At 36.7% G+C, this 25,605-nt stretch overlaps 1 protein-coding gene across 1 annotated transcript in view; it reads right to left on the reverse strand.

Annotated features, from left to right (window-relative positions):
• FAM186A (family with sequence similarity 186 member A) overlaps positions 1–25,605 on the reverse strand; it is a 118,382-nt gene that overhangs the window by 75,655 nt on the left and 17,122 nt on the right. The window contains 2 exon segments of the mRNA XM_068561946.1: positions 305–475; positions 1,489–1,705. Coding sequence (XP_068418047.1) covers positions 305–475; positions 1,489–1,705 — 388 coding nt within the window.

Below are 25,605 nucleotides of genomic sequence, written 5' to 3' on the forward strand. Positions count from 1 at the left end.
TATAAAATATGATTCCACTTTATGAAATATCCAGGAAAGGCAAATCTATTGAGACAGAAAAGAGATTAGTGGTTGTCTGGGGCTGAGGGTGGGAATGAGGATTGATTACAAATGGGCCTGAGAGATCTTTGGGGGATGATAAAAATGTTCTAAAGTTAGATTGTGGTGATAGTTGCACAACTCTAAATTTATTAAAAGTCATTGAATTGTACATTTATCGTGGGTAAATTTTATGGTATGTAAATTATAAAGCTCCTTTTTAGAAAAGGTCAAATCTATTTCCAAAGTCTTAGAGCACTCTTACCTGTTTTTTTCTTTTGTTTCTTCTTTTCTTCAAGCAAAGATGTACTAATTCTGCTCAGTAGCTTGACATTGCTCTCGATAGCTTTGAGCGTTTCTGGTAACATCTCCATTTGTGCTATACAGTGGTGGTGTTCATCAATATCAATTGTAGTCATCTCAGACAAAATGACATCTTGAAGAGAGTAAAAAAAAATTACTTTTGTGCAGAAAAATAAATAATTATAACCATATAGGCTTATAATATTGGCTACCTATTCAATATTGTAGCATTGGGAAATATAGGTATCTCGTAATTATTTCTATTCTGAGGCTTCTCTCTATGAAGAAATAAAAAAAAAAAAAGAGACTTGGAATAGAAGGCCGAACAGTAAGTCTTGGCCGTGAAAATATGGTTAAAAGGTGTCTAATTTGTTAGTTCCCTGACTTCAGGGATGGAGATATCTAAAATGTGAACATGTGCTTTAATATTGGAGATCTAAACCCCAATTAACTCCTTTGGTAAGTTTTCTAGTATTTTATAACCCCTGTTACATGAGATTTCTTGTAACTAAATGAAATTTCTCTTTTTTGTATTCTTAGCTTATTCATTCTTTCATTCAACGTGTCTCCTCTGTCATGTACTGTTCTAGATCCTGAAGATACAGCATTGAATAAAACAAATTCCCTAACTTCATACTATTTACATTCTAGTGAAAGGACACAGACAAAAAAAGATAAATGTGTCTTTTTAAAAGACACATTAATTATAAATTAATTATATAGTATGTCAGATGGTAAGAAATGCTATAGACAAAAATAAAGAAGAGTAAAGAATAATGGACAGTGCCAGTGGGTAGAGAATGGGGATGGTCAGAGAACACCTCATTTTAAAGAGAGATATAAGCAGAGAATGAGCCATGTGGCTACCTGATGGAAAATGTTCCAGGCAAGGGACTAGGAAGCATAAGGACACTGGGCAGGAGTATGCTGGCATGCTTGAAGAAAAGCACGGACGCCAGAATAGCTGGTACTAAGTGAGAGAGCTTATATTTTCCTTATTCTGTTCTTCCTGGAACAGAGAGCACCTGTTCTCTAAATAACCACCTTAGTCTTTTCTTGTTTAGTCTTCTTCTAATCCTTCGTAATTTGCTTATAATTCCATTCTCTAGCTTTTTCATTAACTTTAAATCACTTCTGGAAACTTACTCCATTCTTCCAACCAGGCCAGAATGTAGACAAGAGTCTTTTCTTTAATTTCAGCAGTCTTGGCACAAGTAACTATTTTCTCCAGCAAACTTGCTCTCCATTTCTTATGTTCTGTAAGGGATATTTTCCTTCCAGAGTGCACATTCTCATCCATAGTATAGCGATTTATTATCCACTGCACATTCTGCATGATGTCACCTAGCTGCATATTAAGGTCCTATAAGAATAAGAAGGGGGAATACATTAATAAATCCTCTGTTTGACAATAAGCATTGACCACCTTTCTTCCCAGAATGTCAGTGACAGTCACTATAAAGCTGTCTAATCAAAGGCCTGCTAATTCTAGTTTTTTGTTGTTGTTGTCTTTTGTTTGTTTGTTTGTTTTTGGCTGCATGGCATGTGAGATCTTAGTATCCTGACCAGGGATCAAATCCACACCCCCCTTCAGTGGAAGCACAGTCTTAACCATGGACCACCAGGGAAGTCCCCTAATTCTGGTTTTTCTGTGAGTCTCAGATTTTCCTCTTAAATTTTTTTTCTCTGCCTTCATCCTAGCATTGCTATGATATAATGAAAAGAATATTGGGTCTGAAAGCATATCTGGATTCCACCTCTAGCTCTCTCATTAAAATGACTTTTAATAAATCACTTAACAATTCTGAGCTGCCCTGACTCATCTGTAAAATAATGGAGATGCTGAGTTTACAGTTGATGTGAGACACGTAAGATGTGTGAAATGCCTTATAAACTGTGGCTGCTATAAACAAACTAATTAATTACTAATTAATTAAAGGAAGTTACTTCTTTTTCTTTTTTTAATCAACACTTACACCTGGAAAGCAGCTATCAGAATATTCCACAACATGACTTCTACTTCATTATTTCCCCTACTCAAGAATCTATCAGCAGATTCTCAGTGGGGGTAATTACTGCCTCATATGGGCATTTAGAAATTTGTGGGGACTTCCCTGGTGGCGCAGTGGTTAAGAATCCACCTGCCAATGCAATGGACAGGGGTTCGATCCCTGATCGGGGAAGATCCCACATGCAGCAGAGCAAATAAGCCCACGCGCCATAACTACTGAGACTGCGCTCTAAAGCCCACGAGCCACAACTACTGAGCCCACACACTGCAACTACTGAAGCCCGCATGCCTAGAGCCCGTGCTCCGCAACAAGACTGGCCACTGCAACGAGAAGCCCGTGCACCCCAACAAAGAGTAGCTCCCGCTCACCACGACTAGAGAAAGCCTGCACGCAGCAGTGAAGACCCAACTCAGCCTAAATAAATAAATAAGTAAATAAATAAATAAATAAATAAATAAATAAATGGAAAAAAAAAGAAGAGGAAAAAAAAAAAAAGAATCCACCTGCCGATGCAGGGGACATGGGTTCGAGCCCTGGTCCGGGATGATCCCACATGCCGCGGAGCAGCTAAACCCGTGTGCCACAACTACTGAGCCTGCGCTCTACAGCCCGTGAGCCACAACTACTGAGCCCACGTGCCACAACTACTGAAGCCCGCGTGCCTAGAGCCCGTGCTCTGCAACAAGAGAAGCCACCACGAGAAGCCTGCGCACCGCAACGAAGAGTAGCCCCCACTCGCAGCAGCCAGAGAAAAGCCCGCCCGCAGCAATGAAGACCCAATGCAGCCAAAAACAATAAATAAATAAAATAAAATAATAACATAAATAAATTTATTTAAAAAAAGGGGAATGGTAAATCTGATAGATGGAGAATCACTGCTCCATCTTTTCCAAATTTATCAATTACTCTCTCAGTTTGGCTTCAGACAAACCTAACTCTCTCTACACTCCTTACAATAACAGTAAAATTTGGATTTTGCAAGCCAAATCACCATGTCAAAAGAGTAATCAAATGTTAGGTTCTAGAATTACTGCAATCAGAAATAGGTAATGCAGTTGCAGCAAATTATCAGAAATACAGGAGAGCAGAGAAAAAGTTTGATAAGCCGTGATGAAGAATAACATTACAAACTAACACACAGCATGGTGATTAAAGAAAAAGTATCACCAACTTCTCATAAATTCTCCCAGAAAATTGAAGAGAAAGGAACCTTTCTCAACTCATTCTTTGTGGCCAGAATTACCCTCATACCAAAGTCAGATAAAGATACTGCAAAACAAAACAAACAGAAAAACTACAGACCAACATCTCTAAACATTGTTGCAAAAATCCTCAACAAAATACTAGTAAACAGAATTAAACAGCACATTAATAGAATTACATACCATGACCACATGGGGTTTTTTCCAGGGATGCAAAAATGGTTCAACAGGTGAAAATCAATGAATGAAATATACCAAATTTACAAAATGAAGGGGAAAAAATCGTATGATCATCTCAATTGATGCAGAATAAACATGTGACAAAATTCAACACCCTTTCATGATGAAAACTCTCAAAAAAGCAGGAATAGAGGGAACATACCTCAATATAATAAATGCCCTATATGACAAGCCCACAGCTAACATCATACTGAAAAGTGAAAATCTGAAAATTATTCCTCTAAGATTAGGAACAAGGCAAGGATGCCCACTCTTACCAGTTCTATTCAACATATTACTGGAAGTCCTAGCCAGAGTAATTAGGCAAGAAAAAAGAAATAGGGACTTCCCTGGTGGTGCAGTGGTTAAGAATCCACCTGCCAATGCAGGGGACACAGTTTCAATCCCTGATCTGAGAAGATCTCACATGTTGTGGAGCAACTAAGCCTGTGTACCACAATTACTGAGCCTGTGCTCTAGAACCTGTGAGCCACAGCTACTGAACCTGCATGCCACAACTACTGAAGCCCGTGCACCTAAAGCCTGTGCTCCACAACAAGAGAAGCCACCGCAATGAGAAGCCTGTGCACTGCAACGAAGAGTAGCCCCCACTCACCGCGACTAGAGAAAGCCCACCCGCAGCAACAAAGACTCAACGCAGCCAAAAATAAATAAATAAATAAATAAATTTTTTAAAAAAGAAAAAGAAATAAAAGACATCCATGTTGGAAAGGAGGAAATATTATATTTGTTTGCAGATGATATAATCTTATATATAGAAAACTCTATAAAGATTCCATCAAAAGGGACTTCCCTGGTGGCACAGTGGTTAAGAATCTGCCTGCCAATGCAGGGGACATGGGTTCGATCCCTGGTCCGGGAAGAGTCCACATGCCATGGAGCACCTAAGCCCGTGCGCCACAACTACTGAGGCTGTGCTCTTGAACCCACAAGCCACAACTACTGGGCCCGTGTGCCACAACTACTGAAGCCTGCATGCCTAGAGTCCATGCTCTGCAAAAGAGAAGCCACCGCAATGAGAAGCCCACACACCACAACGAAGAGTAACCCCTGCTCGGCACAACTAGAGAAAGCCCGCGTGCAGCAACAAAGACCCAACACAGCCAAAAAAAAAAAGTTTCCATCAAAAAACAACAACAGCAACAACAACAAAAAACAAACCTGTTAGAACAAATAAATGAATTCATGAAAGTTGCAGGATACAAAATCATACACAAAAATGTTTAATTTCCTATATACTAATAATGAACTATCAGAAAGAGAAATTAAGAAAGTAATCCCATTTACAACTTCATCAAAAAGAATAAAATACCTGGGACTAAATTTAACCAAGGAGGTGAAAGACCTGTATATTGGAAACTACAAGACATTAATGAAAGAAATTGAAGAAGACACACATGGAAAAGTATTTCATGCTCATACACTGTGAGAATTAATATTGTTAAAATATCTATACTACCCAAAGCAATCTACAGGTTGAATACAATCCTTTTCAAAATTCCAATTACATTTTTTACAGAAATAGAACAAAAAAATCCTAAAAATAGAACAAAAAATCCTGAAATTTTTTACAGAAGTAGAACAAAAAATCGTAAAATTTGATTCTTTTGGAATCATAAAAGACCCTGAAGAGCTAAAGCAATATTGAGAAAAAAGACAAAAGCTGGAGGCATCAAGCTCCCTGATTTCAAACAATATTACAAAGCTATAGAAATTAAAGCAGTATGGTATCAGCATAAAAATAGACACATACATCAATGGAACAGAAAAGAGAGCCTGGAAATAAACCCCCACACACATATCATCAGTTTATGACAAAGGAACCAAGAATATACAATGGGGAAAGGAAAGTCTTTTCAATATATGGTGCTGGGAAAATTGGACAGCCACATGCAAAAGAGTGAAACTGGATTTCTATCTTATACCATACATAAAAATTAACTCAAAATGGATGAAAGACTTGAATGTAAGACCTGGAACTATAAAAATTCCGGAAGAAAACAGGTAGTAATCTCCTTGACATTTCTCTTAGTGATAATTTTTTGGATTTGACACCAATAGCAAAGGTAACAAAAACAAAAATAAACAAGTGGGATGACATCAAACTAAAAAGCTTCTGGGGACTTCCCTGGTGGTCCAGTGGGTAAGACTACATGCTCCCAATGCAGGTGGTCTGGGTTTGATGCCCAGTCAGGGAACTAGATCCCACATGCATACCACAACTAACAGTCCACATGACCCAACTAAGAGTCTGTGTGCCACAACTAAGAAGTCTGCATACTGCAACTAAAAAATCCCGTATGCTGCAATGAAGATCCCGAGTGCCTCAACTAAGACCTGGTGCAGCCTAAATAAATAAATAAATAGCTTCTGCACAGCAAAGGAAACCATCAACAAAATGAAAAAGGAACCTACCGAATGGGAGAAAATATTGCAAATCATATATCTGATAAGGGGCTAATATACAAAATATGTAAAGAACTCATACAACTCAATAGCAAAAACCCAAACAATCTGATTTAAAAAATGGACAGAAGATATGCATAAACATTTTTCCAACGAAGACATACAGATGGCCAATGGATGGGTACATGAAAAGATGCTCTACCATTATTAATCATCAGGGAAATACAAATCAAAACCATAATGAAATGTACCTCACACCTGTTAGAATGGTTGTTATCAAAAAGACTAAAATTAACAACACTTCTTAGTGTTGACAAGGATGTGGAGAAAAGGGAACCCTTGTGCATTGTTGGTGGGAATGTAAATTGGTGCAGCTACTATGGAAAACAAAATGGAGTTTCCTCAAAAGATTAAAAATAGAACTACCATATGATTCAGCAATTCCACCTTTGGGTATTTATCTGAAGAAAACAAAAATACTAATTAGAAAAGATATTTGCACTCCCATGTTCACTGTAGCATTATTTACAATAGCCAAGATATGGAAACAAACCAAGCATACACAAATATACAATGGAATATTATTCAACCACAGAAAAGAATGAAGTTTTGCCATTTACAACAACACGGATGGACTTTGAGTGCATTATGCTAAGTGAAATAAGTGAGACAGAGAAACACAAATACCATATGATCTTTCTTATATGTGCAATCTAAAATAAAACTAAATTCATAGCTACAGAGAACAGTTTGGTGGTTACCAAAGGTAGGGGTAGGGACAGTGTGAAAAATGGGTGAACTATTTCTTTTTTTAGTTTAGTTTAAATAAACTGAATTTTTAAAAAATCAGTTGTGTTGTTATACACTAACAGTTAACAATCTGAAAAGGAAATTAAGAAAACATTTCTACTTACAGTAGCATCAAAAGAATAAAATACTTATAATAAATTTAACCAAGGAGATGAAAGACAATGTTAAAACATCAGTACTACTGAACCAATCTACAGACAGTACAATCCCTAACAAAACCCCAATGGTGTTTTTTGCAGAAATAGAAAAATCCATCTTTAGGATTTATGTGGAATCTCAAGGTACCCCAAATACCCAAAACCATCTTGAAAAAGAAGAATAAAGTTGGAGAGCTCATACTTCTTATTTTCAAATATTACTGTAAATCCACAATAATTAAAATAACATACTGTCATAAAAGACATATAGACCAGTAGAATAGAATACAGAGCCCAGAAATAAACTTTTGCATATATGGCCAAATAATTTTTGACAAGAGTGCCAAGACCATTCAATGGGAAAGGACAATCTGCCAACAAATGATGTTGGGAAAACTGGATACCCACATGCAAGAATGAAGTTGGACCCTTATCTTATACTATATAAAAAAATTGACTCAAAATGGATCAAAAACCTAAGCATAAGACCTAAAACTATAAAACAGAGGAAACGTAGAGAGAAAAGCTTCATGACGTTGGATTTGGCAATGATTTCTTAGATATGACACCAAAAGTACAGGCAATAAAAGTAAAAATAGATTGGACTAAATCAAAATTTAAAACTTGTGCATCAAAGGACACAATCAACAGAGTGAAAAGGTAACCTATGGAGTGAAAAAAATTTTTGCAAATCATATATCTAATGAAGGGTTTGTATCCGCAGTATATAAAGAACTCTTGGGACTTCCCTGGGGGCACAGTGGATAAGACTCCATGCTCCCTATGCAGCGGGCCCAGGTTCGATCCCTGGTTAGAGAACTAGATCCCACACGCATGCTGCAACTAAGAGTTTGCATGCCACAACTAAGGAGCCCATGTGCTGCAACTAAGAACCAGTGCAATCAAATAAATAAATAAATATTTTTTAAAAACTTATTTAAAAATAAACTCTCAACATCAAATAAATAAATAACCCAATTCAAAAATGGGCAAAGGACTTGAATAGACATTCAAAGAAGATATATAAAATGGCCAACAGATATATGAAAAAAAGCTCAACATCACTAATCATTAAGGAAATGCAAATCAAAACCACAATGAGATACCACTTCACACCCATTTAGATGGCTACTATCAAAAACAAACAAACAAGTGAAAAATAGAAAATAAATGTTGGCAAGGATGTGAAAATTGGAACTCTTGTGCACTATTGGTGGGAATATAAAATGATGCAGCCACTATGGAAAATGTATGGCAGTTCCTCAAAATATTAAAAATGGAATTACCATATGATCCAGCAATTCTACTTCTGGGTATATACCTGAAATAATTGAAAACAGGGTCCCTAAGAGATCTTAGTACACCTATGTTCATAGTAGCATTATTCACAATAGCCAAGAGATAGAAGCAACCCAAGTGTGCATTAACAGCTGAATGGATAACAAAATGTGGTATATACATACATAATGTGGCATATACATGCATAAGGTACATGGATGAACCTTAAGACATTAAACTAAGTGAAATAAGCCAGTCGTAAAAAACAAATACAGTATGATTTCACTAATATGAGATATCTAGAATAGTAGAATTTATAGAAACAAGTAAAATGATGGTTTCCAGAGGCTAAAGGGAAGAGGGAAATAGGATATTGTTGTTTAATAGGTGTAGAGTTTTAGTTTTGCAAGATGAAAAAGTTCTGGGGGAATCCCCTGGCGGTCCAGTGGTTAGGACTCCATGCTCTCACTGCCAAGGGCTGTGCAGTGGGGCCAAAAAAAGAAAAAAAAGATGAAAAAGTTCTGGAGGTTGATTGCACAACAATGTGATTATACTTAATACTACTGAACTATATACTTAAAAATGGTTAAGATGGTAAAATTTATGTTATGTGTATTCTACCACAATTAAAATTAGACAAAAACTTTTTTTACTTAAAATAAGGAGTAATCAGATGTTAAGTGCTGGAAATATTGCAATAAGAAACAGATGATCCAGTTGCAGCAAGTAATTTAACTCAGGTATACAGGAGAGCAGAGTCAAACTTTGCTAGGTCAAGTGATGAAAAATAACATTACGAGCTAACCAGCTGCTCATAAATTCTTCCAGAAAACTGAACAGGAAAGAACATTTCCCAACTTATTCTTTGAGGCCAGCATTATCCTGATATCCAAACCAGACAAAGACATAAGAAAATAAACTATATATCAATATTCTTTATGAACACAGTCACAAAAATGCTTAACAAAATATTAGAAATTAGATCAAACAATGGACTAAAAAGAAAACATTATGAACAAGTGGGGTTTATTCCTAGAACACAAGGTTGATCCAAAACTGGAAAATTAATAAATGTAAATCACCATATCAATAGTCTAAATAAGAAAAAACATATGATCATCTCAATAGATGCAGAAAAAGCAGTTGACAACATTCATTCATGATTTTTAAAAAAATTCTCTAGCAAACTAGGAATAGAGGATAACTTCCCCAATGTGATGAAGAAGATTTACAAAAAATTTACAGCTAGGATTATACTTAATGGTGAAAGTCTAAATTGCTCTAAGGATTCATTTTTATTCAATCTTGTGTTAAGGTCCTACCCAATGCAATAAAGTAAGAAAAGGAAATAAAAGAATATTCATTGGAAAGGGAGAAATAAAAGGTTTGTATTTACAGACCAAACGAAAACAAAAACAAACCAAAAATCAAACAAACACAAAACTGTCTGTGTAAAAACTCCCAAAGAATCTATAAAAAAGAGCTGCCAGTATACAAAAATTGAAATCATATTTCTATACACTAGCAATAAACAATTGGAAATTGAAATTTAATATAACAGTACCATTTGCAATTACACTAAAAACATGAAATACTTAAGTACAAATCTAACAAGATAAGTGCAAGATCTGTACACTGAAGATTACAAAGCATTGATGAAAGAAATCAAAGAAGATCTAAATAAATTATGACAATTCTAAGCACAGACAAGGATGTAGAGCAACTGGAACTCTTATACTTTCCCAGTGGGAATGCAAAATAGTAAAGCTATTTAAGATAACAGTTTGGCAGTTTTTTGTAAACGTTTGCTACCATATGACCTAGCAATACCATTCCTAGGTATTTAGCCAAGAGACGAAAACTTACGTTTATACAAGAATTTATACATGAATGTTTGTAGTGACTTTACTTGTAATTGCTCCAAACTGGAAACAACCCCAATATCCTTCAACTAGTGAATGCATGCTTTATGCTAAGACAGATTCAAATGATATAGGGTATGATTCCCTTTGTGTGGCATTCAGGAAAGGGAAAACTATAAGGATAGAAAACTAATGGCTTCAGAGGTCTATCAGCCAGGGAGGGGTTGGCCACAAAAGGGCATAAGGGGATTTTTCGAGGAGACAGAATTGTTTTAAATCTGAATTTTGATGGTGATTACATGTCTTTGTCAAAACTCTTGAACAGTATACCAAAAAGTGGGAATTTTACCTTAATTTAAAAAAAAAAAGTTACAGGCAGTAGAATCAGACTACCTGGATTTTATTTTATTTTTTAAATTTTTAAATTTTTTTGGCTGCGTTGGGTCTTCATTGCTGTGAGTGGGCTTTCTCTAGTTGTGGTGAGCGGGGGCTATTCTTTGTTGTGGTGCACAGGCTTCTCATGGTGGCTTCTCTTGTTGTGGAACACAGGCTCTAGGCACACAGGCTTCAGCAGTTACAGCACTCGGGCTCAGTAGTTGTGGTGCACAGGATTAGTTGCTCTGCAGCATGTGGGATCTTCCTGGACCAGGGATCAAACCCGTGTCTCCTGTATTGGCAGGTGGATTCCCAACCACTGCACCACCAGGGAAGTCCCACACTACTGGATTTGATTCAGATCCACTACGTGTAACAACTGTGACCTTTAGGCAGGCCTCAAATAGTCTCAATTTCCCATCCGTGAAATAGGATTAATAGTAATACCTATCCATGTTGAATTAATCATGGGAATTAAATGAGATAATCTGTAAATAAACTTTTACCATAGGTAACATGGTAAACACTTTAAATGCTACCAGGTTATTAAGTGCTTACTATATGCCAGAGGGGTGAAAGGGTCAAAGTAAGAAGAAGGGTAGAGAAAGCGCCATAGCCTGGAGCAGGATAGAATGTGAGAAGCAGATAATAGCAATAGCAAAATGAACACAGTGTACCTATTCCCCAGTTGAAAAAACAGAAAATCTTTAAAGTCTCCTGTGTTCCCCATATCAATTGCATCCCTTTCCCAATGCCCAGAGATAATTTGAATTATCTCTGAATTTGATAATCTATATAATTAGATTATAATAATTATCTAATATTCTAATAGTTTGAATCTATCCTGAATTTTAATCTCTATACTTTTAACACTGTAGTAAACTGAATGACGTCCCCATCCCCCAAAGATATTGTTAGTGAACACAAGTTCCTGCACAGTGAGGCCAAAAGAATCTAAGTGTTGGAGTTTGGAGCAGAGAAAGGTTTATTGCAGGGCCAAGCAAGGAGAATGGGTGGCTCTTGCTCAGAAACCCACAAATCTCCAATGGTTTGCGGGGGGGAGAAATTTTTACAGGCAAAATTGGGGATGAGGGCTGCAGAGTGTGTGACTTTCTTCTGATTAGGTTGGTGGTGAGGTAACAGGGTGGTGCTCTAGGAATCTTGTGTTCAGCCTGAAGTTACCATCCTAAACCTGGGTGGAGGCCTTAGTACCTGCAGAAGAGCTCAAAGGTATTGTTATGTATATTCCTTGCAGAGGAACCAGGACCCTGCCCCAAGGCTGCACTGTTGTTTCTTGACTGCTCCTCCTTTGCTTCTGCATTCCCTCCCTTCCTTGATTAGCAACTATTTGAATCTGCCCTTTAGAACTCAGGGAAGGTCGAGGAGGTTGAAGACTTTGCCTGCAAGTAAGAAACCGGGACACAGAAAGGATTTGTAACAGGGAGGGCCCCACAGGGTCTTACTCCATTTCAGTATCAGGTCATAATCCCTGGAATGTGTAAAAGTTACTTTATATGGAAAAAGGGTTTTTGCAGATGTGTTTAAATTAATGATCTTGGGGTGGAGAGATTATTCTGGATTATCTAGGAGAGCCCTGTTGCAATCACAAGTGTCCTTATAAAAGGGAGGAAGAGGGACAAAATTTTACAGACACGTACAGAAGAGAAGGTTCAATGTGAAGATGGAGCAGAGAGAGATTTGAACCTGCTGGCCTTGGAGATTGGAGTGATGTGGCCACAGCCAAGAAATGCCAGCAGCTAACAGAAACTGCAAGAGACAAGGAATGGATTCTCAGAGTCCAGAGAGAGTGCAGCCCTGCTGACATCTTGACTTCAGCCCAGTGATGCAGATTTCAGACCTCTAGAATTTCTGACCTTTAGAATTGTGAGAGATTAAATATCTGTTGTTTTATACCACGTGGTTGTGGATATTTGTTACAGCAGTGAAGGAAACCATAATATGTCACCCCAAAATATGCCTCTGACATAAAAATTATTTTGAGCCGAAGGCTATTAAGAATTAGCAAACGTGGGAATCCCCTGGCTGTCCAGTGGTTAAAACTCCTGCTTTCACTGCCGAGGGCCTGGGTTCAATCCCTGGTTGAATCCCCGCAAGCTGTGTGGCGTGGCCAAAAAAAAAAAAAAAAAAACAGCAAATGCCAGAAAAGATCTCTCATCACCCTGTTCTGCCTAAAGGCAGGAAACAAATTCTTTTTACTGGAGATAGACTTATCAGCACCAGAGGAATCTGCAAAGAAACCTTACTCTATTAGTTTCCTCCCATATATTTACCTTCCAACAGTTTGCCACTTTGAAAGCCTAAAACTACTTTCCTTTGTCCTGTCATTTCTCCACAAATTTATTGTTCTTTGTTGAAGATGCTAACATAAGCCACTTGGAGTTACTCTTCCTTTAAATTTCTCCCAGGTGATGTGCACTGCACACATTAATAAAATGCTTTTCTCTTGTTAATCTGTCTTTTTGTGAAGGAGTACTAGCTGAAAACCTAAAATGGGTGAGGTAAAGTTTTCTCCCCTATAGTAGAGACCACACACGCACTCACTCACGCACGTGCGCACACACACATCCTTAGACAGTAGATTGTGTAGTTTTGCTTGTTTTTTAATTATTCTCTTTATCCTTCAGTGACTTGCTTTTTTTCCTCAACATAGTGTTTTTTTTAGTTTATACATGTGGAAGTATATACCTATAGCTCGTTCATTTACACTATTGTGTATTTAGTATTTTATTGCACAAATATACTACAATTTACTTATCCATTACTATATTGGTTTGTTTTCAGTTTTGTGCTTTTACAGACAATGGTATAAAATTTTTGAACATGCCTCCTGGTACACATATGCAAGAGTTTTTCTGGAGCTATGTTGTCCAGTATGGTAGCCACTAGCCACATGTAGCTACTGAGAAATTTTAATGAGGCAAGTGTCACAGGAAATAAATTTTAATTTAAATTAAACTAATTGAAATTTTAAAACTAATACGATTCATTTATTGGAAAACCTTTAAGTATTTTGGAAGAACTCGGTATATGAATCTAACTCTGCATCTATAAATTTTATGAAATCTAAATATCGATCAAGTATTTCTGATGAAAATTTAACATGCAATTTGAGATGTATTCTAAGAACAAATTACATGCTGAATTTCAAAGACAGTATGAAAACAGTGTATATGCCTTAATAATTTTTTTTATTGATAAACAACTTCAAGCCTTGAAGAGTAAATAGCTCTCAACCTAGAACTGTGTATCCAGCAAAATTATCTTTCAAAAGTATGAGGGTTATATGATATTAATATCATAAAAATATGTTGTAAAGAGTTTTCCATTTTTCTCTTCTCTGAAAAATTTGTATAAGTTTAATTTTCCTAGAAAATTTCCCAATTCACCTAGGCTTTCCAAGTTACTGTCCCCAAGTTGTACAGTATACTCTATATCTTCTTATCATTTTTTCAATCTCTGTTGCATGTACTGTTATATCACCCCTTTCATTCTTTTTTTAAAAAAATATTTATTTATTTATTTGGTTGTGCTTGGTCTTAGTTACAGCAGGTGGGCTCCTTAGTTGCGACTACCCCTTTCATTCTTTTTTTTTTTTTTAAAGGTAGAAATGAGTTGTTTTTTTTTTTTTATTAATTAATTTATTTATTTTTTGGCTGCGTTGGGTCTTTGTTGCTGCGTGCGGGCCTTCTCTGGTTGCGGCGAACGGGGGCTACTCTTCATTGCGGTGCACAGGCTTCTCATTGCAGTGGCTTCTCTTGTTGCAGAGCACGGGCTCTAGGTGCGTGGGCTTCAGTAGTTGCGGCATGCGGGCTCAGTAGTTGTGGCTCATGGGCTCTAGAGCACAGGCTCAGTAGTTGTGGCGCTCAAGCTTAGTTGCTCTGCGGCATGTGGGATCTTCCTGGACCAGGGCTTGAACCTGTGCCCCCTGCATTGGCAAGTGGATTCTTAACCACTGTGCCACCAGGGAAGTCCACCCCTTTCATTCTTAATAGTGTTGATTTGCTCCTTGTCTTTTTTTTTCTTGATCAACTGTTATAAAGATTGTTCAATTAGACTTCTCAAAGAATCATTTTTTACCTTTCTCAAACCTCTTCATTGTATTTTTTTCTATTTTTTAAATTTGTACTCTTAATTTTTGTTATTTCCTTCATTTTATATTCTCTGGGCTTAATCTGTTGTTTTTTTTCCCCTAACTTCTAAGTTGTCTGTTTAACTTATGCATTTTTAACTTTCTTTTCTAATATAAGGTATAAATTTCCCTGTAAGTACTACTTTCATTACATCTCATATGCATTTAATATAGTGCATTTATTGTTATTCTAAGTATGTTATTCTAAGTATTTTCTAATTTCTACTATGACTTCTTTGACTTATGAATTATTTTGGAGTTTTCCCAAATTTGTTTCTTTCTTTTTTTTTTTAGCCAACTTTTGTCCACTAATTTCTAATTTGGTTACACTGTGGTCTGTACGATATTAATTCTTTGAACTTTTTAAAACCTTTAATCTAAAATGTGGCCAATTCTGAGAAATGTTCCATTTGTGCTTAGAGAATATGTATTTTCCAGTTTTAATGCTGATTCCTGAATTTGTCCATTAGATGATGCTTGTTATTGTGTTGTTTAAACCTTTTACATCTTCAATGTGGTTTTGTTAGCTTAATCAACCAATTATATTAAAATAGTAGATTGTTTTCAATTTCTTCTTGTACTTGTGAAATCTTTTTCTTTGTATATTTTTAAGCTTTGTTACTAGGGGCATAGGCATGCGTGCAGGTTCAGAATTATCACATATGGAATTGAATCTTATCACTTGATAACCTTCTTTCTCTCCAGTAATACTTTTTTTTTTTGGCTGCATTGTGTCTTCGTTGCTGCCTGTGGGCTTTCTCTAGTTGCGGCGAGCGGGGGCTACTCTTCGTTGCAGTGCATGGCCTTCTTATTGTGGTGGCTTCTCTTGTTGCAGAGCACAGGCTTTAGGCGTGTGGGCATCAGTAGTTGTGGCACGTGGGCTCAGTAGTTGTGGCGCACAGGCTTAGTTGCTCCACGGCATGTGGGAATCTTCCTGGACCAGGGCTTGAACCCATGTCCCCTGCATTGGCAGGTGGATTCTTAACCACTGCACCACCAGGGAAGCCCTCCAGTAATACTTTTTGACTTAAAGTCTATTTGTCTGATACTAAAACAATTGCACCAACAGTTAATATTTGTCTGGTATATGTTTTGCCATCCTTTTGCTTTCAATTTTTCTGTCTCTTTTGTTTTAGATATCTTCTAAAGAGCATTTACTGAATTTTTTTTCATCCAGTCTAACAATCTTTGTATTTTAGTTTTTACTTTTGCATAGCTATTGAATATATCAGTCAGGGTCTAACCAGAAAACCAGAGAGAACATTACATATGTAAAGCATTAAAAAAATTTAAAGTAGAGAATTTGTTACATATATCATAGAAGAGCCAAAAGACCAAACAGGGAATGAAAGTGAGGCAACCAGAGATTAGTAACAGCAGGAACAAAGAGAGGAGATTGTGTTACTGAAGCTCAGGTGCTTGGAAGCTGGTATAATAGGCCTGTCATAAACTGGATCCATGAAGGAGACACTCCAGAGACACTGCCCCAGTGAAACAGGGAGGGGGTCTACCTTCCTCCTGCCTTACAGCCTTTTGCTTTGCCTTCCTTTGTCCAAACCCAGTAGAAGTCCGCTGGCATAGGTGCTTGAGAAAGGCACATGCAGGGGTCTGTCCACCTCTCCTCCATTCCTTCCCATGCCACGTAATTCAGAGAAGACTAAGGGAAAGGTAAACAGATCCAGGTCCAGCAGATTGATGTATTTGCTTCATTTTTACCATCTAATCATTCACGTTATTTCTAATTAGAATGATTACAAAGCACTAAATAAGATTGATTAGAATACTTATTGTTCTAAGTTTTTCACCTTTCTTGCTGACTTTTGAATTGATTCTTTTCTTTTAGTAATAGTTTCCTTAAAAATTTCAACACATATATTTATTTATTTATTTATTTTATTTTATTTTTTTACATCTTTATTGGAGTATAATTGCTTTACAGTGGTGTGTTAGTTTCTACTTTATAACAAAGTGAATCAGTTATATATATACATATGTTCCCATATCTCTTCCCTCTTGTATCTCCCTGCCTCCCACCCTCCTTATCCCACCCCTCTAGGTGGTCACAAAGCACTAAGCTGATCTCCCTGTGCTATGCAGCTGCTTCCCACTAGCTACCTGTTTTACATTTTGTTGTGTATATATGTCATTGCTACTCTCTCACTTAGTCCCAGCTTACCCTTCCCCCTCCCTGTGTCCTCAAGTCCATTCTCTACCTCTGCGTCTTTATTCCTGTCCTGCCCCTAGGTTCATCAGAACCTTTTTTTTTTTTAGATTCCATATATATATGTTAGCATACAGTATTTGTTTTTTTTGTTTTTCTTTTTGACTTACTTCACTCTGTATGACAGACTCTAGGTCCATCCACCTCACTACAAATAATTCAATTTTGTTTCTTTTTATGGCTGAGTAATATTCCATTGTATATATGTGCCCCATCTTCTTTATCCATTCTTCTGTCTATGGACACCTAGGTTGCTTCCATGTCCTGGCTATTGTAAATAGTGCTGCAATGAACATTGTGGTACATGTCTCTTTTTGAATTATGGTTTTCTCAAGTTATATGCCCAGTAGTGGGATTGCTGGGTCATATGGTAGTTCTATTTTTAGTTTTTTAAGGAATCTCCATACTGTTCTCCATAGTGGCTGTATCAATTTACATTCCCACCAACAGTGCAAAAAGGTTCCCTTTTCTCCAGCATTTATTGTTTGTAGCTTTTTTGATGATGGCCATTCTGACTGGTGTGAGGTGATACCTCATTGTAGGTTTTTTTTTGTTTTTTTTTTTAACATCTTTATTGGAGTATAATTGCTTTACAATGGTGTGTTAGTTTCTGCTTTATAACAAAGTGAATCAGTTATACATATACATATGTTCCCATATCTCTTCCCTCTTGCGTCTCCCTCCCTCCCACCCTCCCTATCCCACCCCTCTAGGTGGTCACAAAGCACAGAGCTGATCTCCCTGTGCTATGCGGCTGCTTCCCACTAGCTATCTATTTTACATTTGTTAGTGTATATATGTCCATGCCACTGTCTCACCCTGTCACATCTTACCCTTCCCCCTCCCCATATCCTCAAGTCCATTCTCTAGTAGGTCTGTGTCTTTATTCCCGTTTTGCCACTAGGTTCTTCATGACCTTTTTTTTTTTTTTTCCCTTAGATTCCATATATATGTGTTAGCATACTGTATTTGTTTTTCTCTTTCTGACTTACTTCACTCTGTATGACAAACTCTAGGTCCATCCACCTCACTACGAATACCTCCATTTCATTTCTTTTTATGGCTGAGTAATATTCCATTGTATATATGTGCCACATCTTCTTTATCCATTCATCCGATGATGGACACTTAGGTTGCTTCCATGTCCTGGCTATTGTAAATAGAGCTGCAATGAACATTTTGGTACATGACTCTTTTTTTTTTTTTCAATCCCAATCTCCCAATTCATCACACCACTCCCCTACACCCCCCAGCTTTCCCCCCTTGGTGTCCATACGTTTGTTCTCTACATCTGTGTCTCAATTTCTGCCCTGCAAACCAGTTCATCTGTACCATTTTTCTAGGTTCCACATATATGCATTAATATGTGATATTTGTTTTTCTCTTTCTGACTTACTTCACTCTGTATGACAGTCTCTAGCTCCATCCACGTCTCTACAAATGACCCAATTTTGTTCCTTTTTATGGCTGAGTAATATTCCATTGTATATATGTACCACATCTTCTTTATCCATTCGTCTGTTGATGGGCATTCAGGTTGATTCCATGACCAGGATATTGTAAATAGTGCTGCAATGAACACTGGGGTGCATGTGTCTTTTTGAATTACAGTTTTCTCTGGGTATATGCCCAGTAGTGGGATTGCTGGGTCATACAGTAATTCTGTTTTTAGTTTTTTAAGGAACCTCTGTACTGTTCTCCATAGTGGCTGTATCAATTTACATTCCCACAAACAGTGCAAGAGGGTTCCCTTTTCTCCACACCCTCTCCAGCATTTGTTGCTTGTAGATTTTCTGATGATGCCCATTCTAACTGGTGTGAGGTGATACCTCATTGTAGTTTTGATTTGCATTTCTCTAATAATTAGTGATGTTGAGCAGCTTTTCATGTGCTTCTTGGCCATCTGTATGTCTTCTTTGGAGCAATGTCTGTTTAGGTCTTCTGCCCGTTTTTGGATTGGGTTGTTTGTTTTTTCAATATTGAGCTTCATAAGCTGTATATATATTTTGGAGATTAATCCTTTGTCCGTTGATTCATTTGCAAATATTTTTTTCCCATTCTGAGGGTTGTCTTTTTGTCTTGTTTGTAGTTTCCTTTGCTTTGTAAAAGTTTTAAGTTTCATTAGGTCCCATTTGCTTATTTTTGTTTTTATTTCCATTACTCTAGGAGGTAGATCAAAAAAGATCCTGCTGTGATTTACGTCAAAGAGTGCTTTTCCTATGTTTTCCTCTAAGAGTTTTATAGTGTCTGGTCTTACATTTAGGTCTCTAATCCATTTTGAGTTTATTTTTATGTATGGTGTTAGGGAGTGTTCTAATTTCATTCTTTTACATGTAGCTGTACAGTTTTCCCAGCACCACTTATTGAAGAGATTGTCTTCTCTCCATTGTATATCCTTGCCTCCTTTGTCATAGATTAGTTGACCATAGGTGCGTGGGTTTATCTCTGGGCTTTCTATCCTGTTCCATTGATCCATATTTCTGTTTTTGTGCCAGTACCATATTGTCTTGATTACTGTAGCTTTGTAGTATAGTCTGAAGTCAGGGGGTCTGATTCCTCCAGCTCCGTTTTCTTCCCTCAAGACTGCTTTGGCTATTTGGGGTCTTTTGTTTCTCCATACAAATTTTAAGATTTTTTGTTCTAGTTCTGTAAAAAATGCCATTGGTAATTTGATAGGGATTGCATTGAATCTGTAGATTGCTTTGGGTAGTATAGTCATTTTCACAATATTGATTCTTTTTTTTTTTTTAACACACACACACTGTATTTTATTTTTACAAGAGATAAATAGACTGACGCCAAGCATTGTACATGGATGACCACAACAAAAGCAACAATGATTGCAATTACCAAACATGAAACACACTCATACTATGTCATAATATTGACATTCAGTCCAGTAATCCTCCACTGTAACAGCTCCTTTACTTTGCAGTGAAAATTGATTTGTATATTCTTTGCCTCTGAGACCTTGTGGGATTTTTTTTTTTTTAATTCAGACAGAAAGTCACAAAAATTATACTCATCCTCATCAGTTCACTCAGTCCCATGTAATTAATTTTTTTTTTCATCTTGATCTTTTTTTAGCACTTTTGTGAGTTCATCAGTTTTTCATTAGAGTTCTGAAAATGCTTATTCATTCAGTTCAGCAGTACAGTCAGTTACCAGAAACCTGTACTTGTCAGAGTCTTTTCCATGAATTTCTTGAAGATGAAACCCTTTTATAGGAACATATTTGCAAAAGCATCAGAGTACACCCAGAACTGTCTGTAAATGACAAAAGACTTAAAAATGACCACAGTTAAAGATTTGATGAAAGTTCATAATAATGCAGTTGACAAGAAAATCAGTTATTTCTGAGATATACATTTTAAAGTAATAACTAGGATTATTACTTATAACATTATACCAGAACATATAAGATTTTTAGAAATTTCATGTAATGTCTGAAACATTCATATTAACATATTTCCATACAAATAACCCAATGAAAGTTTAGTATTAGTTGTTTTGTTTGTTTTTTTATACTGCAGGTTCTTATTAGGCATCAATTTTATACACATCAGTGTATACATGTCAATCCCAATCGCCCAATTCAGCACACCACCATCCCCACCCCACTGCAGTTTTCCCCTCTTGGTGTCCATATGTACATTCTCTACATCTGTGTCTCAACTTCTGCCCTGCAAACCGGCTCATCTGTACCATTTTTCTAGGTTCCACATACATGCGTTAATATACGATATTTGTTTTTCTCTTTCTGACTTACTTCACTCTGTATGACAGTCTCTAGATCCATCCACGTCTCAACAAATGACTCAATTTCGTTCCTTTTTATGGCTGAGTAATATTCCATTGTATATATGTACCACATCTTCTTTATCCATTCGTCTGTTGATGGGCATTTAGGTTGCTTCCATGACCTGGCTATTGTAAATAGTGCTGCAATGAACATTCGGGTGCATGTGTCTTTTTTTTTTTTTTTTTTTAAAACATCTTTATTGAAGTATAATTGCCTTACAATGGTGTGTTAGCTTCTGCTTTATAACAAAGTGAATCAGTTATACACATACAATATGTTCCCATATCTCTTCCCTCTTGCATCTCCCTCCCTCCCACCCCCCCTATCCCACCCCTCTAGGTGGTCACAAAGCACCGAGCTGATCTCCCTGTGCTATGTGGCTGCTTCCCACTAGCTATCTATTTTACATTTGGTAGTGTATATATGTCCATGACACTCTCTTACCCTGTCACATCTCACCCCACCCCCTCCCCATATCCTCAAGTCCATTCTCTAGTAGGTCTGTGTCTTTATTCCCGTCTTGCCACTAGGTTCTTCATGGCTTTTTTTTTTTTTCCTTAGATTCCGTATATATGTGTTAGCATACTGTATTTGTTTTTCTCTTTCTGACTTACTTCACTCTGTATGACAGACTCTAACTCCATCCACCTCATTACAAATAACTCCATTTCATTTCTTTTTATGGCTGAGTAATATTCCATTGTATATGTGTGCCACATCTTCTTTATCCATTCATCTGTCGATGGACATTTAGGTTGCTTCCATGTCCTGGCTATTGTAAATAGAGCTGCAATGAACATTTTGGTACATGACTCTTTTTGAACTATGGTTTTCTCAGGGTATATGCCCAGTAGTGGGATTGCTGGGTCGTATGGTAGTTCTATTTGTAGTTTTTTAAGGAACCTCCATACTGTTCTCCATAGTAGCTGTATCAATTTACATTCCCACCAACAGTGCAAGAGTGTTCCCTTTTCTCCACACCTTCTCCAGCATTTATTGTTTGTAGATTTTTTGATGATGGCCATTCTGACCGGTGTGAGATGATACCTCATTGTAGTTTTGATTTGCATTTCTCTAATGATTAATGATGTTGAGCATTCTTTCATGTGTCTATACTGCAGGTTCTTATTAGTCATCAATTTTATACATATCAGTGTATACATGTCAATCCCAATCGCACAATTCAGCACACCACCATCCCCACCACCCCCTACTTTCCCCCCTTGGTATCTGTACATTCATTCTCTACATCTGTCTCTATTTCTGCCTTGCAAACCTGTTCATCTGTACCATTTTTCTAGATTCCACATATATGTGTTAATATACGATGTTTGTTTTTCTTTTTCTGACTTACTTTACTCTGTATGACAGTCTAGGTCCATCCACGTCTCTACAAATGACCCAATTTTGTTCCTTTTTATGGCTGAGTAATATTCCATTGTATATATGTACCACAACTTCTTTATCCATTCGTCTGTCGATGGGCATTTAGGTTGCTTCCATGACCAGGATATTGTAAATAGTGCTGCAATGAACATTGGGGTGAATGTGTCTTTTTGAATTATGGTTTTTCTGGGTATATGCCCAGTAGTGGGATTGCTGGATCATATGGTAATTCTATTTTTAGTTTTTTAAGGAACCTCCATACTGTTCTCCATAGTGGCTGTATCAATTTACATTCCCATCAACAGTGCAAGAGGGTTCCCTTTTCTCCACACCCTCTCCAGCATTTGTTGCTTGTAGATTTTTTGATGATGCCCATTCTAACTGGTGTGGGGTGATACCTCATTGTAGTTTTGATTTGCATTTCTCTGATAATTAGTGATGTTGAGCAGCTTTACATGTGCTTCTGGGCCATCTGTATGTCTTCGTTGGAGAAATGTCTATTTAGTTCTTCTGCCCATTTTTGGATTGGGTTGTTTGTTTCTTTAATATTGAGCTGCATGAGCTGTTTATATATTTTGGAGATTAATCCTTTGTCCGTTGATTCATTTGCGAACACTTTCTCCCATTTTGAGGGTTGTCTTTTCGTCTTGTTTATGGTTTCCTTTGCTGTGCAAAAGCTTTGAAGTTTCATTAGGTCCCATTTGTTTATTTTTGTTTTTATTTCCATTACTCTAGGAGGTGGATCAAAAAAGATCTTGCTGTGATTTATGTAAAAGAGTGTTCTTCCTATGTTTTCCTCTAAGAGTTTTACAGTGTCCGGTCTTACATTTAGGTCTTGAACCCATTTTGAGTTTATTTTTGTGTATGGTGTTAGGGAGTGTTCTAATTTCATTCTTTTACATGTAGCTGTCCAGTTTTCCCACCACCACTTATTGAAGAGATTGTCTTTTATCCATTGTATATCTTTGCCTCCTTTGTCATAGATTAGTTGACCATAGGTGCATGGGTTTATCTCTGGGCTTTCTATCTTGTTCCATTGATCTATGTTTCTGTTTTTGTGCCAGTACCATATTGTCTTGATTACTGTAGCTTTGTAGTATAGTCTGAAGTCAGGGAGTCTGATTCCTCCAGCTCCGTTTTTTTCCCTCAAGACTGCTTTGGCTATTCAGGGTCTTTTGTGTCTCCATACAAATTTTAAGATGATTTGTTCTAGCTCTGTAAAAAATGCCATTGGTAATTTGATAGGGATTGCATTGAATCTGTAGATTGCTTTGGGCAGTATAGTCATTTTCACAATATTGATTCTCCCAATCCAAGAACATGATATATCTCTCCATCTGTTGGTATCATTTTTAATTTCTTTCATCAGTGTCTTATAGTTTTCTGCATACAGGTCTTTTGTTTCCCTATGTAGGTTTATTCCTAGGTATTTTATTCTTTTTGTTGCAATGGTAAATGGGAGTGTTTCCATAATTATTCTTTCAGATTTTTCATCATTAGTGTATAGGAAGGCAAGAGATTTTTGTGCATTAATTTTGTATCCTGCAACTTTACCAAATTCATTGATTAGCTCTAGTAGTTTTCTGGTGGCATTTTTAGGATTCTCTATGTATAGTATCATGTCATCTGCAAACAGTGACAGTTTTACTTCTTTTCTAATTTGAATTCCTGTTATTTCTTTTTCTTCTCTGATTACCGTGGTTGGGACTTCCAAAACTATGTTGAATAATAGTGGTGAGAATGGGCATCCTTGTCTCGTTCCTGATCTTAGAGGAAATGCTTTCAGTTTTTCACTGTTGAGAATGATGTTTGCTGCTGGTTTGTCGTATATGACCTTTATTATGTTGAGGTAGGTTCCCTCTATGCCCACTTTCTGGAGAGTTTTTATCATAAACGGGTGTTGAATTTTGTCAAAAGCTTTTTCTGCATCTATTGAGATGATCATATGGTTTTTATTCTTCAGTTTGTTAACATGGTTTATCACATTGATTGATTTGTGTATATTGAAGAATCCTTAGATCCCTGGGATAAATCCCACTTGATCATGGTGTATGATCCTTTTAATGTGTTGTTGGATTCTGTTTGCTTGTATTTTGTTGAGGATTTTTGCATCTATATTCATCAGTGATAATGGTCTGTAATTTTCTTTTTTGTAGTATCTTTGTCTGGTTTCGGTATCAGGGTGATGGTGGCCTCATAGAATGAGTTTGGGAGTTTTCCTTCCTCTACAATTTTTTGGAAGAGTTTCAGAAGGATGGCTGTCAGCTCTTCTCTAAATGTTTGATAGAATTCACCTGTGAAGCCATCTGGTCCTGGATTTTTATTTGTTGGAAGATTTCTAATCACAGTTTCAATTTCATTACTTGTGATTGGTCTGTTCATATTTTCTATTTCTTTTTGGTTCAGTCTTGGAAGGTTATACCTTTCTAAAAATTTTTCCATTTCTTCCAAGTTGTCCATTTTATTGGCATAGAGTTGCTTGTAGTAGTCTCTTAGGATGCTTTGTATTTCTGCAGTGTCTGTTGTAACTTCTCCTATTTCATTTTTAATTTTATTGATTAGAGTCCTCTCCCTCTTTTTCTTGATGAGTTTGGCTAATGGTTTATCAATTTGGTTTATCTTCTCAAAGAACCAGCTTTTAGTTTTATTGATTTGTGCTATTGTTTTCTTTGTTTCTATTTTGTTTATTTCTGCTCTGATCTTTATGATTTCTTTCCTTCTGCTAACTTTGGGTTTTGTTTGTTCTTCTTTCTCTAGTTCCTTTAGGTGTAAGGTTAGATTGTTTTTTTGAGATTTTTCTTGTTTCTTGAGGTAGGCTTGTATAGCTATAAACTTCCCTCTTAGAACTGCTTTTGCTGCATCCCATAGGTTTTGGATCATCGTGTTTTCATTGTCATTTGTCTCTAGGTATTTTTTGATTTCCTCTTTGATTTCTTCAGTGATCTCTTGGTTATTTAGTAACGTATTGTTTAGCCTCCATGTGTTTGTGTTTTTTACGTTTTTTTCCCTGTAATTCATTTCTACTCTCATAGTGTTGTGGTCAGAAAAGATGCTTGATATGATTTCAGTTTTCTTAAATTTACTGAGGCTTGATTTGTGACCCAAGATGTGATCTATCCTGAAGAATGTTCCGTGCACACTTGAGAAGTGTAATCTGCTGTTTTTTGATGGAATGTCCTATAAATATCAAATTAATCTATATGGTCTATTGTGTCATTTAAAGCTTCTGTTTCCTTGTTTATTTTCATTTTGGATGATCTGTCCATTGGTGTAAGTGAGGTGTTAAAGTCCCCCACTATTATTGTGTTACTGTCAATTTCCTCTTTTATAGCTGTTAGCAGTTGTCTTATGTATTGAGGTGCTCCTATGTTGGGTGCATATA

Source organism: Eschrichtius robustus, chromosome 13 (assembly GCF_028021215.1).
Source record: "Eschrichtius robustus isolate mEscRob2 chromosome 13, mEscRob2.pri, whole genome shotgun sequence".
In the NCBI taxonomy this organism is placed as follows: domain Eukaryota; kingdom Metazoa; phylum Chordata; class Mammalia; order Artiodactyla; family Eschrichtiidae; genus Eschrichtius; species Eschrichtius robustus.